At 36.4% G+C, this 13,780-nt stretch overlaps 1 protein-coding gene across 2 annotated transcripts in view; it reads left to right on the top strand.

Moving 5' to 3' along the window:
* The window catches only part of LOC111154987 (leucine rich repeats and calponin homology domain containing 3), a 114,518-nt gene that overhangs the window by 63,900 nt on the left and 36,838 nt on the right, over nucleotides 1-13,780 (top strand). For both annotated transcript variants that reach the window (XM_022514959.1, XM_022514958.1), the window contains exons 7-10: nucleotides 3,425-3,518; nucleotides 4,478-4,598; nucleotides 7,382-7,530; nucleotides 11,296-11,372. In XM_022514959.1, the coding sequence (XP_022370667.1) occupies nucleotides 3,425-3,518; nucleotides 4,478-4,598; nucleotides 7,382-7,530; nucleotides 11,296-11,372 (441 nt within the window). The remainder of the gene's footprint in view (nucleotides 1-3,424; nucleotides 3,519-4,477; nucleotides 4,599-7,381; nucleotides 7,531-11,295; nucleotides 11,373-13,780) is intronic.

Below are 13,780 nucleotides of genomic sequence, written 5' to 3'. Positions count from 1 at the left end.
CAGTGGGTTAAGCCGCTGCCTTTGGCTCAGGTCATGATCTCAGGGTTCTGGGATCGAGTCCCGCATCGGGCTCTCTGCTCAGCAGGGAGCCTGCTTCCCCCTCTCTCTCTCTGCCTGCCTCTCTGCCTACTTGTGATCTCTGTCAAATAAATAAATAAAATCTTTAAAAAAAAAAAAAGAGTCACATGTTCTTCCAACTGAGCCATCCAGACACTGCTAGAAAAGTAATTTTAGAATTCTGCTAAGAGACTTTCTTTTGCTAAATTATCTCAATGGGGGAGGGTGGGAAAATGAGGAAGATAGCCAGAAGGTACCTGTATTTTTGGATCTTCATAATCAGAGCATATTTAGTACATTGGACAAATAGATGTATATATTAATTACTACATTAAAAGTAAAATCTTTATCCGTAAAGTGGTAAGTTACAAAGACTGTCTTTTGTTCACATAGGGTTTTTGTTTGTTTTGTTTTTAGTTGACATAAAGCTTTCATTTATATAAAGGCATGTGAGTAGAAATGGTTAACCTCCTTTTACAAAAATTAAAGTTACATGCATGAACTATGTAAGAATATGCAGAATATGCTATGGTGAGTGCTGTGAAGTGTGTAAACCTGGCGATTCACAGACCTGTACCCCTGGGGATAAAAATATATGTTTATAAAAAATAAAATTAAAAAAAAAAAGAATATGCGGAATACAAAATTCAGTACCAGAAGAACATAATTTTAGATTTGTACTTTTGAAGGTTGCTTTTCAACCCCATGCTTATAAAATAAAATGCTAATAGACCATTTTTTAAAAATAAGCCTTGTCGTGTTATAGATTTCTAATTCATCTAACTTTTAAAAGTATGTTTAAGAATAAGCAAAAACTACAGCTATAAAACTTTTCAAAGAAAGTGTAAAAGAAAATCATTGTGACATGGGATAGGCAGTGATTTCTGAGGATACAGAAAGCAATAACCATTTAAAAAAAAACATGATAAATTAGAGTTCAGCAAAATGAAAAGCACATCCTCATGAAAAGAAAATACTAAGAAAATGAGTACACAAACCACAAACTGGGAGAAACTTTTGCAATATATGTATATGACACACATACATATGACAGAGGACTTATATCCAAACTATAAAGGGTATCTGCAACTTAATGCTAAAAAGACAAACAACCCAATTAAAAATTGGACAAAAGACTTTATTAGATATTTAACAAAGATATACAAATGACTAGTAAGCACCCAGAAAAGTGCTCAGTATCATTAATCATCATGGAAATGTAAATTAAGGCACAAGACTTTATTACACTTCTACTAGAATGACTAAAAACTGACAACACCAGCTGTTTCGTGGGGATGTGGAGCAATGAGTGCTCTCATACACTGCTCGCAAAATTGTAAAATGGGACATCCCCTTTGACAAAAGAATTTGGAAGATTTTTAAGCAGCTTTATTGAGATATAATGTACAAATCATAACATTTATCTATTTTAAGTGTGCAGTTCAGTGAATTTTGGTAAATGATGCAGTCATGAGACTACCAACACAATCAAGACAGATAGCATTTCCATCAGCTGTGGGCCCCTTTACGGTAGATAAGTCCTTTCCCCTTTACTCAGCCCCAGGCAGCTACTGATCTGCTCTCAGTCAGTACAGTTGTACTTTTTCTAGAGTTTCATATAAATGAAATCAAGCATTATGTAGTGTTTTGTGGCTGGCTTTTTAGCAGACTATTTTTGAGATTACTGGTGTATTTAGAAATGGGCAAAAGAACGGACCTTTCACAAAAAGAAGAAAAATGAATGGCCGACACCCACACAAAATGAGACTCAATATCATCAGTCATCAGAAAAATACTAATTAAAACAACAGTGAGATACCACTTTTCGCTCACCAGAAGAGCTAAGATGAAAGACTGACAACTGGAACTCAGATGCATTGCTGGTGTGAATGCAAAATGATACAGCTACTTTCAAAAAGAGATTGGGAGGTTTTTTTGTTTTTGTTTTTAAGTGACACCTACACTTAAATAATTTATCCATTCTACTTGAAGGTATTAAAACCATCAAGAAATTCACTAACAGAGTGCTGAACAAAAAAAGCCAGATTAGAAAAAAATTACATATGATTCTATTTTTTGAGTTCCAGAATTAGCAAAACTAATTGTATTACTTTTTCATCGCTGCCATAACAAATTACCACAAACTAAGATTTTTAAACACAAATTTATTATCTTATGGTTTTGTTAGGTCACAAGTCTAAGTCTTGGTTGGTCTCATTGGGCTAAAATCAAGATGCTGGCAGAGCTTTGTTCTTTTCTGTAGGCTCTGAGTAAGATACATTTCCTTGCATTTTTCAACTACTAGAGAGAAGCTGTCCACATTCCTTGTCTCTTAACCAGAAGTCATCTCCAAGCCATCATTTTCCTCTTCCACTTTTAAGGACCCTTTTGATTACATCTTGTCCATTCAGATAATTTACAATAATTGCCCTATTTTAAGATCACTGACTAGCAGTCTTAGTTTTACTTTCAACCTTAGTTCCCCTTTGCCATGTAAAGAAACATATTTGTAGGTTCCAGGGGTTAGATCTTAGACATCTTTGGGGATTGTTATTTTTGCCTTTCATACAAATTTAATGTGAAAAAAATCAGAAGAGTGGTTATCTCTTAAGAGCACACTATAGCATGATGAGGGGAACTGACTGTGGAAAGGGATGTGGGGATTTTCAAGCAAAGTAGAAATGTCCTACATCATGAGAGAAGTGTATATTACAAAGATGAATTCATTTATCAAGTATGTAGCTAAGGTGTATACATTTCAGTGGATATGAATTTTACCTTTAAAAAGCACTATTGAGGGGTGCCTAGGTGGTTCAGTCAGTTAAGCGTCTGACTCTTGATTTCAGCTCAAGTCACAATCTCAGGGTCATGAGATTGAGCCTTGTGTTGGATTCCATGCTGGGTGTGGAGTCTGCTTAAAATTCTCCCTCCCTCCCTCTGCCCTTCCCCACTCATTCTCTCTCTCTTAAAAAAAAAGGAATTGAGGGGGGCACTTGGGTGGTCAGTTGGTTAAGTGTCCAACTCTTGATTTCAGCTCAGGTCTCTGTCTCAGGCAGTGAGCTCAAGCTCTGCATTGGGGGCCATGGTAAATGGGTTAGAAGCATAGATGAAACAAGAATGGCACTGTTGACATTTTTGAAAACTGAATGAATGCTGTTATATTAGTATACTGGTATACATTATACTGTTTATTTTAGTTTGCAATTTTTAATATTAAAAAGTCAAAAGAATACCCATTTAACTCTAAATGAATTAAATCAATAAATGCCATGATAATGTTTATTAGTAAAATTGCATTTAATTTATTTTAAATGTTAATTTTAAAACCTCAAACTACCCAGTAACAACTAGAGTCTCTCTTTGGCAGCCATGAAGAACTGTACTCAGGTCGCCCTTATGGAGCCCTTGATTCAGGTTTCAATAGTGTGGACAGTGGTGATAAGAGATGGTCAGGGAATGAAGTAAGTTGTTTCTTTTATTCTGCATGTTGTAACTCCTGATTAAGAGACAATACGATGATGAAAATGAAAAGTATCTTAATTGGATTCAGTTTCTCATTACATAAAATATGGGAAACCCAAGGAAGATGTAAAACCACAGAGTACTGCCATCCAGAAATGATGCTCTGTTTCTTTGCCATCTTTTTACCACACGTTTTACATGTTTGTTACCTTATTGTCTTGTATAAATAGTTTAATATCCTAGAAAGCCAAATGGGGACTGAGCCAATTACAACTGAAGCCTAAAGTTTGCAGGGCTGGGTGACCTTGAGCAGAGGTTGCAGAAGGGGTGCTGCAAGGTGACAAGATAGGACTATAGGCTGATATAAGACAGGAACCTTAGTGAAGACTATTAACATGCTCAAGATAAATAATTGTCCTAATTAATTATATCTTTTTTCTCTTGTGTTTAGTTACTGTTATGCTTTCTATCTTTTTTTGCTCTCAGTTGGGTTAAATGATGAAATAAGCTTTTATTAGCAAGACTGATAACCTCCCATTTGTAGCATTATTTCATTCATTCCAATGCAAATGAACTTCAGACCACAGCCCATTTGTAATTTGGAATTGCTTGTGTATGTACCAGGAGATGTGTTCATAATCGTATCTGTATCCATGCAGATACATATATGTAGACAGTTTAAATTCATGTTTATTTGGAAAGTGATGTATAACCCTCCATTGCTTTTTTAAAATTATGTAAAATAAATATACATAACATAAAATACACCATTTTATTTCTTAAGTGTACATATCAGTGACATTAAGTACACTCACATTGTTGAGACACTGTTACTACTATTCATTTCCAGGAGATTTTGCTATTTCTTCTTAAGTATAAATTCATATCCATGCTTTCAGTACTGTGTTGTCTAAAGTTTGAAATGATGTTTTTAAACAGTACCATTTTTTTTTTTAAGCCTACAGATGAATTTTCAGATCTGCCTCTTCGAGTAGCAGAAATAACTAAGGAACAAAGACTGCGAAGAGAAAGCCAGTACCAGGAGACTCGGAGCAGTTTAGTAGTAACAAATGGTGGAGGTGAGTGGAACTCCTGACCACAGCCAGTCTTTATAGTCACTGGCGTTTTTAAGTGGTCATTTTCACATTCGTTTCTTTTGTTTGTATATCTGTAGCTTCTCCAGCTCTTATTTAATTTTATTTATTTATTTGAGAGAGAGTATGAGCAGGGGGAGGAGCTGAGGGAGGAGAAGCAGATTCCCCACTGAGAGGGGAGCCCAACGTTGGGCTCAATCCCAGGACCCCAAGATCATGACGTGAGCCGAAAGCAGGCGCTTAAGTGACTGAGCCACCCAGGTGCCCCTCCAGCTCTTCTTTTAAAGACTGCCTCATATGATTGGAAAAAAGTTGTTTTCCATTGGGATTATATTTTAATTTCTCTAAGTTTTCAGGCTTGCAGTTAAAATACAGTATTTCTTGTGCCTGGGTGGCTCAGTGGGTTAAGCCTCTGCCTTCAGCTTAGGTCATGATCTCAGGGTCCTGGGATCGAGCCCCGCATCGGGCTCTCTGCTCCGCGGGGAGCCTGCTTCCTCCTCTCTCTCTCTGCCTGCCTCTCTGCCTACTTGTGATCTCTGTCTGTCAAATAAATAAATAAAATCTTTAAAAAAAAAAAAAGAGCTTTCATCCTTGAATGATGATTTCAATTAAGTGACTTGCTCTTTTTTTCCTTACCATTTTATATTCTGTACTCCTATTACTTACATTCCATTCACATTTTAGTGGTTTTCTTTTTAATCTTGCTTTCATATGAGATATATTTCCCCTTAGTTAGTTTCAGACTTAAAATACTTTTGTTCTGATCTGTGCTGTCTAGTATGGTAGCCACTAGAAACATGTGGTTATTGAGCATTTGACATGAGGCCTTTCTAACTTTTTTTTTTTTTTTTTAACTTTTCTTTATTGAAGTAATCTTCACACCTGACCTGGGGCTTGAACTCACAACCCTGAGATCAAGAGTTGCTTGTTCTTCTTACTGAGCCAGCCAGGCGCCCCTGAAATGAGGCCTTTCTAAATTAAGATGTACTATAACTGTAAAATACACATTGAGTTTTGAAGAATTTACATGCGGGGGGGGAAAAAGAATGTATAATATCAGTAATACTTTATATTACTTATATGCTATAATGACCCTATTTTAGATATATTAGACAAAGTAAAATCTGTTATTAAAATTAGTGTCACATTTTCTTTTGACTTTTTTTAATGTGGCTACTAGATAATTTTTATTACTTATATGGTTCACTTTAATGGCTTGCATTCTGTTTCTTTTGGACTGTACTGATCTAGATATTACGTAAAGGTGATGTTGCTTTCTTGAGAAGTAGTCATAAAATGAACCATTAATTATTTAGTCACACAAATTGTAGCTCATTGAAAAAGATGGATTTATGTACCTGGTTTCTAATGTGGATATAGATTTATAACCTTTGTATCCTTTTACTTGTTATTATTAACTCTGGTAACTCAAAATTCATTTTTTAATTAATGGCCAATATGGAATTTTTTAGAAATAAGTGAATCTGAGGGGCCTGGGTGCCTTAGATGGTTAGGTGTCTGACTCTTGATTTCAGCTGAGGTCATGATCTCAGGGTTGTGAGATTGAGCCTCATTTGGTCTCTATTCTCAACACGGAATCTGCTTGAGAGTCTCTCTCTCTCTCCTTTTCCCTCTGCTCCTCCCCTTGCTCTTTCTCTGTCTCTCTTTCAAATAAATAAAAGCTTGTTTTAAAGAGGAAAGAAATAATTGAATCTGAAAACAGAAAAATAGACTTCTCTGAGTTCTTTATTCCCAGCAACGGTCACTTATAGGTAGTCTGTAGAACATCATACAATAATGGTTGGGGTTTAGTCTCTGGAGAAACCTTAGAAAGTTTAGTAGCAAGGTTTTTGCTCCTACTATGCCATTTTAGCCAGCTTTTAAATATAGTTACTCTTGGGAGCTCCTGGCTGGCACAGTTGATGGAGCATGCAACTCTTGATCTTAGAGTTGTGTGTTTGAGCCCCAGGTTGAGTATGGAGATTGCTTAAAATTAAAATCTTAAAAAAGAAAAAAGTTACTTTTTAAACGTAAAATAATAGGGCACTCCCAAACATATTAGAATAATGATATGGCTGTATCTTATTCATAGGCCTTTTACCCCAAAGCATTTTGAGAAGCAAAAATTCTCAAATGATTCCCTCTGTCCCCAAACTGCTACAAAATATCTACACTGCTGACCTCTAGAAAATAAATTTTTAAATAAGAAAATCATTGTTCTAAATATGGACAACAGTTACAGGAAGAGAAACAGTGGTCAACAGCTGTTTCTTTATTTCTGAGTCCACTTTCCTCCTGTCCTTTCTCTTTCATTTTGACTTGACTGTGTTAGGTTTTCTGCCTCCCAGTTCCTTGAAGGGTAGGATTAAGCCCTTAAACTAAAACGGTGGGGAGCGGGCAATCTAAAAGAATATGTACCCCCCAATGTTTAAAAATTATTCTTCCTCTCTTTGTCTCACAAACTCAAACTGTCTGGTTTAAAACAGTAAAGAGCTATCCAAAGAAAAAAATATTAGAGGTCTATAATTCCATAATTACTATCAATTACTGCATTCTTTAGTGAATTAGGACTAAGATTTTTCTAGAACTTATTTTTGTGAGTGGCCATGGACTTAAAAAGAAAGGCTTACCTAATTTACACTTCTTCGCACTCCTCCCACTTTCAGAATAGAAAATATTAGATAAAAGGAAAGAATGCAACAGAATGTGTTTATTGGCTGTTGATTTTGACTCTTCTTTTCTGATGTGTGTTTGTGTGGTGTGGACAGTGGACCATGATCTGGACCAGATCGACTACATCGATAGCTGTACTGCAGAGGAGGAAGAGGATGAGATCAGACAGCCCAAGGGCCTGGAACCAGACAGCCTCAGTTCCCAGTTTATGGCGTACATTGAACAACGGCGAATCTCTCATGAGGTAGTACACACTTTTAAGCCTAAATATGTCGCTGTCCCCTAGTAAAAACAGTTCATGATGGTATAAATTTCTGCCATATTAGTGATTTATTGGTTTAGGCCCAATTATTTGTTTTATAAAGTTCAGTCCCAATTTCATGACTGAATTTTTCAGATTTATTGTAAAAAGTCAGTAGTCTTAAGTAGGGTTTAGCTTTATTTTTCAAATAAAAAAACAGATTTCAGAATCTTGGAGAAGGAACAGGAGGAGTCCTAAGAGTATTCTATGCCCTTGAAGAAAATGCAAATGAATGTAATGCTTTCAATTCATCTTGTTCTTACTGCTTTTTTATTGTTACCAACTTACATCATAGCTTCATTAGTAATTACAAGGATCGAACCAAACTGCAGACTTTGGAGCAACATACAAACTTAACCATAGAATTTTTATAATGCACTTAATTATATTGGATCTTTTATGCTAAGTCACACAGAATATAAATTGTTTGCCATTATAGTTCTTGGGTATCTCTTATAGTGGAGCATTGAGTTGCCTTAGAAAACAAATGAGCATTCAGCCTACAGTAGAATCACTGCCAATCCCCCAAGGGGCTCCAGTGGAAATTGCATTCTTCAGCGTATCTAGTCAGCATAATGAAACGGCTCCACTTCAGTGTGTGTGATGTTAATGTCTGGAGTTGGTCCCAAGCTCTGAGCAGGGGTTATTTGAGAAACACTTGGGGCCTTTTTGGAGAGTGATGTATTTAGCCTTCTAGAAATAGAGGATAATCACTCAAGTGGGATGTGTTGTGGAACGATATTATCATTCTTAAAAAAAAAAAAAAATCCTTCAGTTTCCCTGTCTGAAGACTTTTGAAAAGTATTTTTTGTTGGTGTTCAGAAGACACTCTTATATTTAAAGTTGGATAAAGATGTTTAAATCGAAGTCCTACAGCCCAGCAATAGCAGTGTACCAGGAAATTAATGAAACTACATGTGACTCAGGATATTAACATTCTTACTAGAACAAAGGGTGACTACTTTGCAAAAACATGAAGATTAGCAATGCACATTGTAATCTTAAAGGGAGTTTTTTTCCTTGTGGTCCTTCTCTTTGATTATTTTATGGATAGATGAGGTATTTCTACTAAAAATAAAAATGCCTGTTATACTACTACTGAAAAATTGTATCTTTTTTTTAATCCATTGTTTTTGTTGTTTTGTAATTTTTTTTTAATTCTAGCTATATTTGTGTGGTAGTGTTTATGATTCTCTGTCATAACGTTATTTATGACTTCTGTGTCATAAGGTTTTCTAAAATTTGGCATCTATAAAAATGTGATGGAGCAGTATTATTTATTTATTTATTTATTTATTTTTAAAGATTTTATTTATTTGACAGACAGAGATAACAAGTAGGCAGAGAGGCAGGCGGGGGGGGGGGGGGGAGCAGGCTCCCTGCTGAGCAGAGAGCCTGATGCAGGCCTTGATCCCAGGACCCTGAGATCATGACCTGAGCAGAAGGCAGACACTTAACCCAGTGAGCCACGCAGGTACCCATAAAGCAGTATTATTTTAGATGGTTTAACAACCACCTAGAGTGTTATATTCTTTTTTTTTTTTTTTTAAAGATTTTATTTATTTATTTGACACAGAGAGAGAGAGACAGTGAGAAGGGAACACAAGCCAGGGGAGAGAGAGAGGGAGAAGCAGGCTTCCCCCTGAGCAGGGAGCCCAACGTGGGGCTCAATCCCAGGACCCTGGGATCATGACCTGAGCCAAAGGCAGGTGCTTAATGACTGAGCCACCCAGGCACCCCTAAAGTGTTACATTCTTGAATACTATCTAAGAATGGGTTGCTACAAAAAAGGATCTATTTGAGATTTTAAACACTCTGCTATTATGTAATTCTGTTATAGTACTTCTCATACATAGAGGTATTATGATGAAATAGGGTATAACATGTTTATAGGGTACATTTACTTTTTTTTTAAAAGATTTTATTTATTTATTAGAGCATTTAGAGGGGAGGGTCAGAGGAAGAAGCAGACTCTCCACTGAGCAGGTATTCCCATTATGGGACTCGATCCTGGGACTCCAGGATCATGACCCAAGCTGAAGGCAGTTGCTTAACCAACTGAGCCACCCAGGAGGCCGGGTATTACATTTACTTTTAAAATTAAGCCAATGTCATATTCGTCATAAAAATTTCATGTACCTCTTACAGTAATTTTAGATAATGGCAGTATGTAAAACCAGTGTGTTGAGTCACTGATGTTAACATACTAGGAGAGATTTTTGTTTATTTAAGAAGGCATATTCACTTAAATTAGAGTAATTATGGTTTGATCAGAGTTCTCTAATTATATCTCATTTTATATGATCCTAATGCCTGACTTTAAAACAGTCTTCTTTAGCCCTTTGCAGGGCTCACCAAAGAAGATTTTCTAGTTCTATATGATTACCTAGATTTCTTGGAGATAGACTCTAAATAGTTTTACATTTGATTTTTATTTTTTGTTTTTTAAGATTTTATTTATTTATTTGTCAGAGAGAGAGAATAAGCAGGGGGCGCGGCAGGTAGGAAGAGAAGCATGCTCCCTGCTGACGAAGGAGCCTGATGTGGAACTCGATTCCAGGACCCTGAGATCATGACCTGAGCCGAAGGCAGATGTTTAACTGACTGAGCAACCCAGGCATCCCTTACATTTGATTTTTTTTAGATACCTTTTTGGATAAGTTGTTTTCTTTCCCTTAAAGAATACCCATTTTAATGTTTATTTTTGGTGTTGAAATCAGATTTTATTGTTTCTATCCATTCTTATTTGACAAAATAAATGCTGTGATTACCTATAAGCCTCTTTGTAATTTTATTTCTCAATATGTGGTCCATATCACTGAGGACAGTTCAGTTTTCCTCAGTTATGTCTTTTTGAAATGACCTTAATTCTTTAGTTTATAAATAAATTAAATTGTCAGTATTCTTCTTTTGGTTAACACCCTATTTTACCATAAATAGAAATTACTTTTTGCTGTATCTTAATATTCCACCAATATCCCCAGGACTATTTGTATGACTAACATAAGTAACAATTTGTGATGATATGTAAAGAAATGTAAATAAATAAATAAGTAAAGAAATGTAATCTGCCCGGAGTGCCTAGGTGGCTCAGTCAGTTAAGTGTCTGCCCTTGGCTCACTTCAGAATCTCAGAGTCCTGGGATCGAGCCCCATGTTGGGCTCCCTGCTCAGCAGGACATCTGCTTCTTCCTCTGTCCACCCTGGCTTGTGCTCTCTCACTCTCTCAGATAAATCTTTTTTTTTTTTTTTTTTTAACGTAATCTGTCCAATGATCTCCTTATTACTAGAAATACACAAGAGAGGCCAAGCACAAGTCAGGGAAGGGCAGGTGGGAATTGCTGTCTGGATGGAAGTTGGTACTAGATGACCCCTAAGATCCTCTCCAAGCTCTAACATCTTAGCATATAGTAGATATTACTGTATGGTCAGTGTAATTTATATAATAGAGTGAGAAGGAAATCTTTTTTAAAGAGTGTTTTGGGATTATGAATAGTGTTTTGTTTACCAAAGCAGTAACATAGCCTATAATGAATATTTTAAACATAAAAATTTCACATTTAAAAAAAAATTCACATTTGAAAATTTTGTTAAAATATTTTTTAGCGTAATCTATAGATCCCTAAATGCCAAGTCAGATATGGATTATGCAGTGACAGTGTTTTGGATACATCTGTTAAATTGATTTATTTCTGCTTTTTTGGCCTAGGGTTCACCCATAAAGCCAGTACCTCTGAGGGAGTTTCAAAAAACAGAGGACATGAGAAGATATTCACATCAAAACAGGTTTGAAAAAACCAATTCTCATTTGTTTCAATCTTTAAAACTCATTAGTAAGAGCATGAAATGGTTTTGGTTTTGTGCAGATGTATGTATGTCGAAGATATTTAGACTCTGTTTTAGATACCATGTATGTAGAGCTGAGTGACAGTGTGCTTTGTGCTCATGTAATAGAAAAAGAAGTAAAATTGATTTATCGATTATAAATTCAGGTTGCCTAAACCATTACGTGTATAATTATGTGATTTGAAGGTACTTAATGGCAGTGAGATTTTATGGTGATATGTCTGAATTTATGCATAAAGAAGGCTAAATGAGTTTCAGGAGTCCTGAATTTTTTTTTTTTTCTTAAAGATTTTATTTATTTGTCAGAGAGAGAGAGAGTGAGCACAGGCAGACGGAATGGCAGGCAGAGGCAGAGGGAGAAGCAGGCTCCCTGCTGAGCAAGGAGCCCGATGTGGGACTCGATCCCAGGACGCTGGGATCATGACCTGAGCCGAAGGCAGCCACTTAACCAACTGAGCCACCCAGGCATCCCAGGAGTCCTGAATTTTTTATTTTTCATTTTTTGCTTAAACTTTTGACTAGAAACAGGGAGCCAGAGACATCAGTATGTTTCCTCCTTCCTATCTCAATCGATATGATCTTTTCACTACACTTAGTGCCTCACAGAATATTTCTGAAATTAACTTGACCAATTAGAGCACTGCTGCTTATTCTTTAATTCCAAACGTTTCTTGCGTACACCATATCACAGTAGTTGAAAAATTCACAGCCTTTGGGTCTTTGCTTCCTCTCTGTTTTTATGAAGTCTTCAAGCAGTACACTTGATAAACTTGTTCTTAACAGTAAATTTCCTCTGTAGAAAGTGTCATACATAGATCTTCACTTATACTTGATGGGATATTAAAGTTGTTTAGGAAACTGAGATATAGATGAGTAAAGAAAATGTGGGGAGAAGAGTGAAAGAAAAAAAAATCTCTTAATTGGCCTTCTTTAGTCTTATCAATTCTTGGGGATTTAGTTGAATTTCATATCTTTGAAATTTATCTCAGAATGGCTTTTTAGTTGCCATGAGTCCTTATATTGAGGGGGGTTTGCTATTGTGTTTTTCCACTTTGGGAGGTCCCATGCTTTATCTCCTGTCCCTCTTACCTCCTGCATCCATCATAAGTAAAGTTCAAGATTTCTAGAATTTAATAGAAACTCCCAAGGTAAAAGCCAACTTTTTTTTTTCCTTAGTTACCTTATGTATTAGTTTTCTAATACTCATGTAACAAATTACCACATATTTAGTGGCTTAAGACATAAAATCTCAGTTTATAATGTCTCAGTTCTATAGGATAGAAGTGTGCGCAGACCTTCATTCTTGCCTTCATTTTCTCCTTAGGGTCTCATAAGTGAAAGTCATGGCACTGGCTGGCCTACATTCTTACCTGCAGACCCTGGGGGAGAATCCACTTCCAGGCTCATGCAGGTTGTTGGCAGAATTCAATTTCATATAGTTATATCACTGAGGTCCCTGTTACTTTGCTGACTATCAGCTGAGACTCCATTTTTAGCTTCTGGAGTATGCCCACATTCCTTGGTTCCTAGCTCCCTCCATCTTCAGGTCAGTAATGGCAAGCCATTTTGAATCTCTTCTCACATTTTCAATCTCTCTGATTTCCCTTTCTGTCACATCCCACAAACTCTCTTGCTTTCCTCTTCTGTTTTTTTTCCCCAGTTTTATTGAAAAATAATTGATATAAGTCACTGCATAAGTTTAAGGCATACAGCATGATAGTTTGATTTACATGTGTTACGAAGTGATCACGATAGGTTTAGTTAATAGCCATCATCTCATATAAATACAATAACAAATTTTCTTTCTCCATGTGATAAGAACTTTCAGGGTTTACTCTCTTAACAACTTTCCTGTATATCACACAGCAATGCTAACTATAGTCATCATGTTGTACATTACATCCCTAGTACTCCTTTATCTTATAGCTAAAGTTTGTAGCTTAGACCACGTCCCTCCAGTTGCCCCCACCTTCTGCTTTTAAGAGTTCCCATGATTACATTAGACCCATCTGGATAATTTTCCCACTTCAGGGTCAACCAGTTAGGAACCTTAATTTCATCTGCCAAGCCCTTTTTGGCATTTAACACATTTACTGGAGTAACACCAGGGTGGAAATCATAGGGGCCAAAAATCTGCCTACCTAACCTTAACCCAGTGTTCTTGTTTTTATGACTTTCTTAGAAATTCTTGCTCTGCCAGCACTGAGGGAATCTTCCCTTATTGGAGCCTGTACTTCCAAACCTAGTAGTTTTCCATCTATATTCATTTATATCACCCTCTATTAAGGGAAAGACCCTGGTGGTGCCTGGGTGGCTCAGTCAGTTTAGCCTCTGCCTTTGGCTCAGGT

This window comes from Enhydra lutris, unplaced genomic scaffold (assembly GCF_002288905.1).
Source record: "Enhydra lutris kenyoni isolate GAN:26980312 unplaced genomic scaffold, ASM228890v2 scaffoldscaffold39, whole genome shotgun sequence".
Classification (NCBI taxonomy): Eukaryota; Metazoa; Chordata; class Mammalia; order Carnivora; family Mustelidae; genus Enhydra; species Enhydra lutris.
This window is presented reverse-complemented; position numbering and strand designations above follow the sequence as displayed.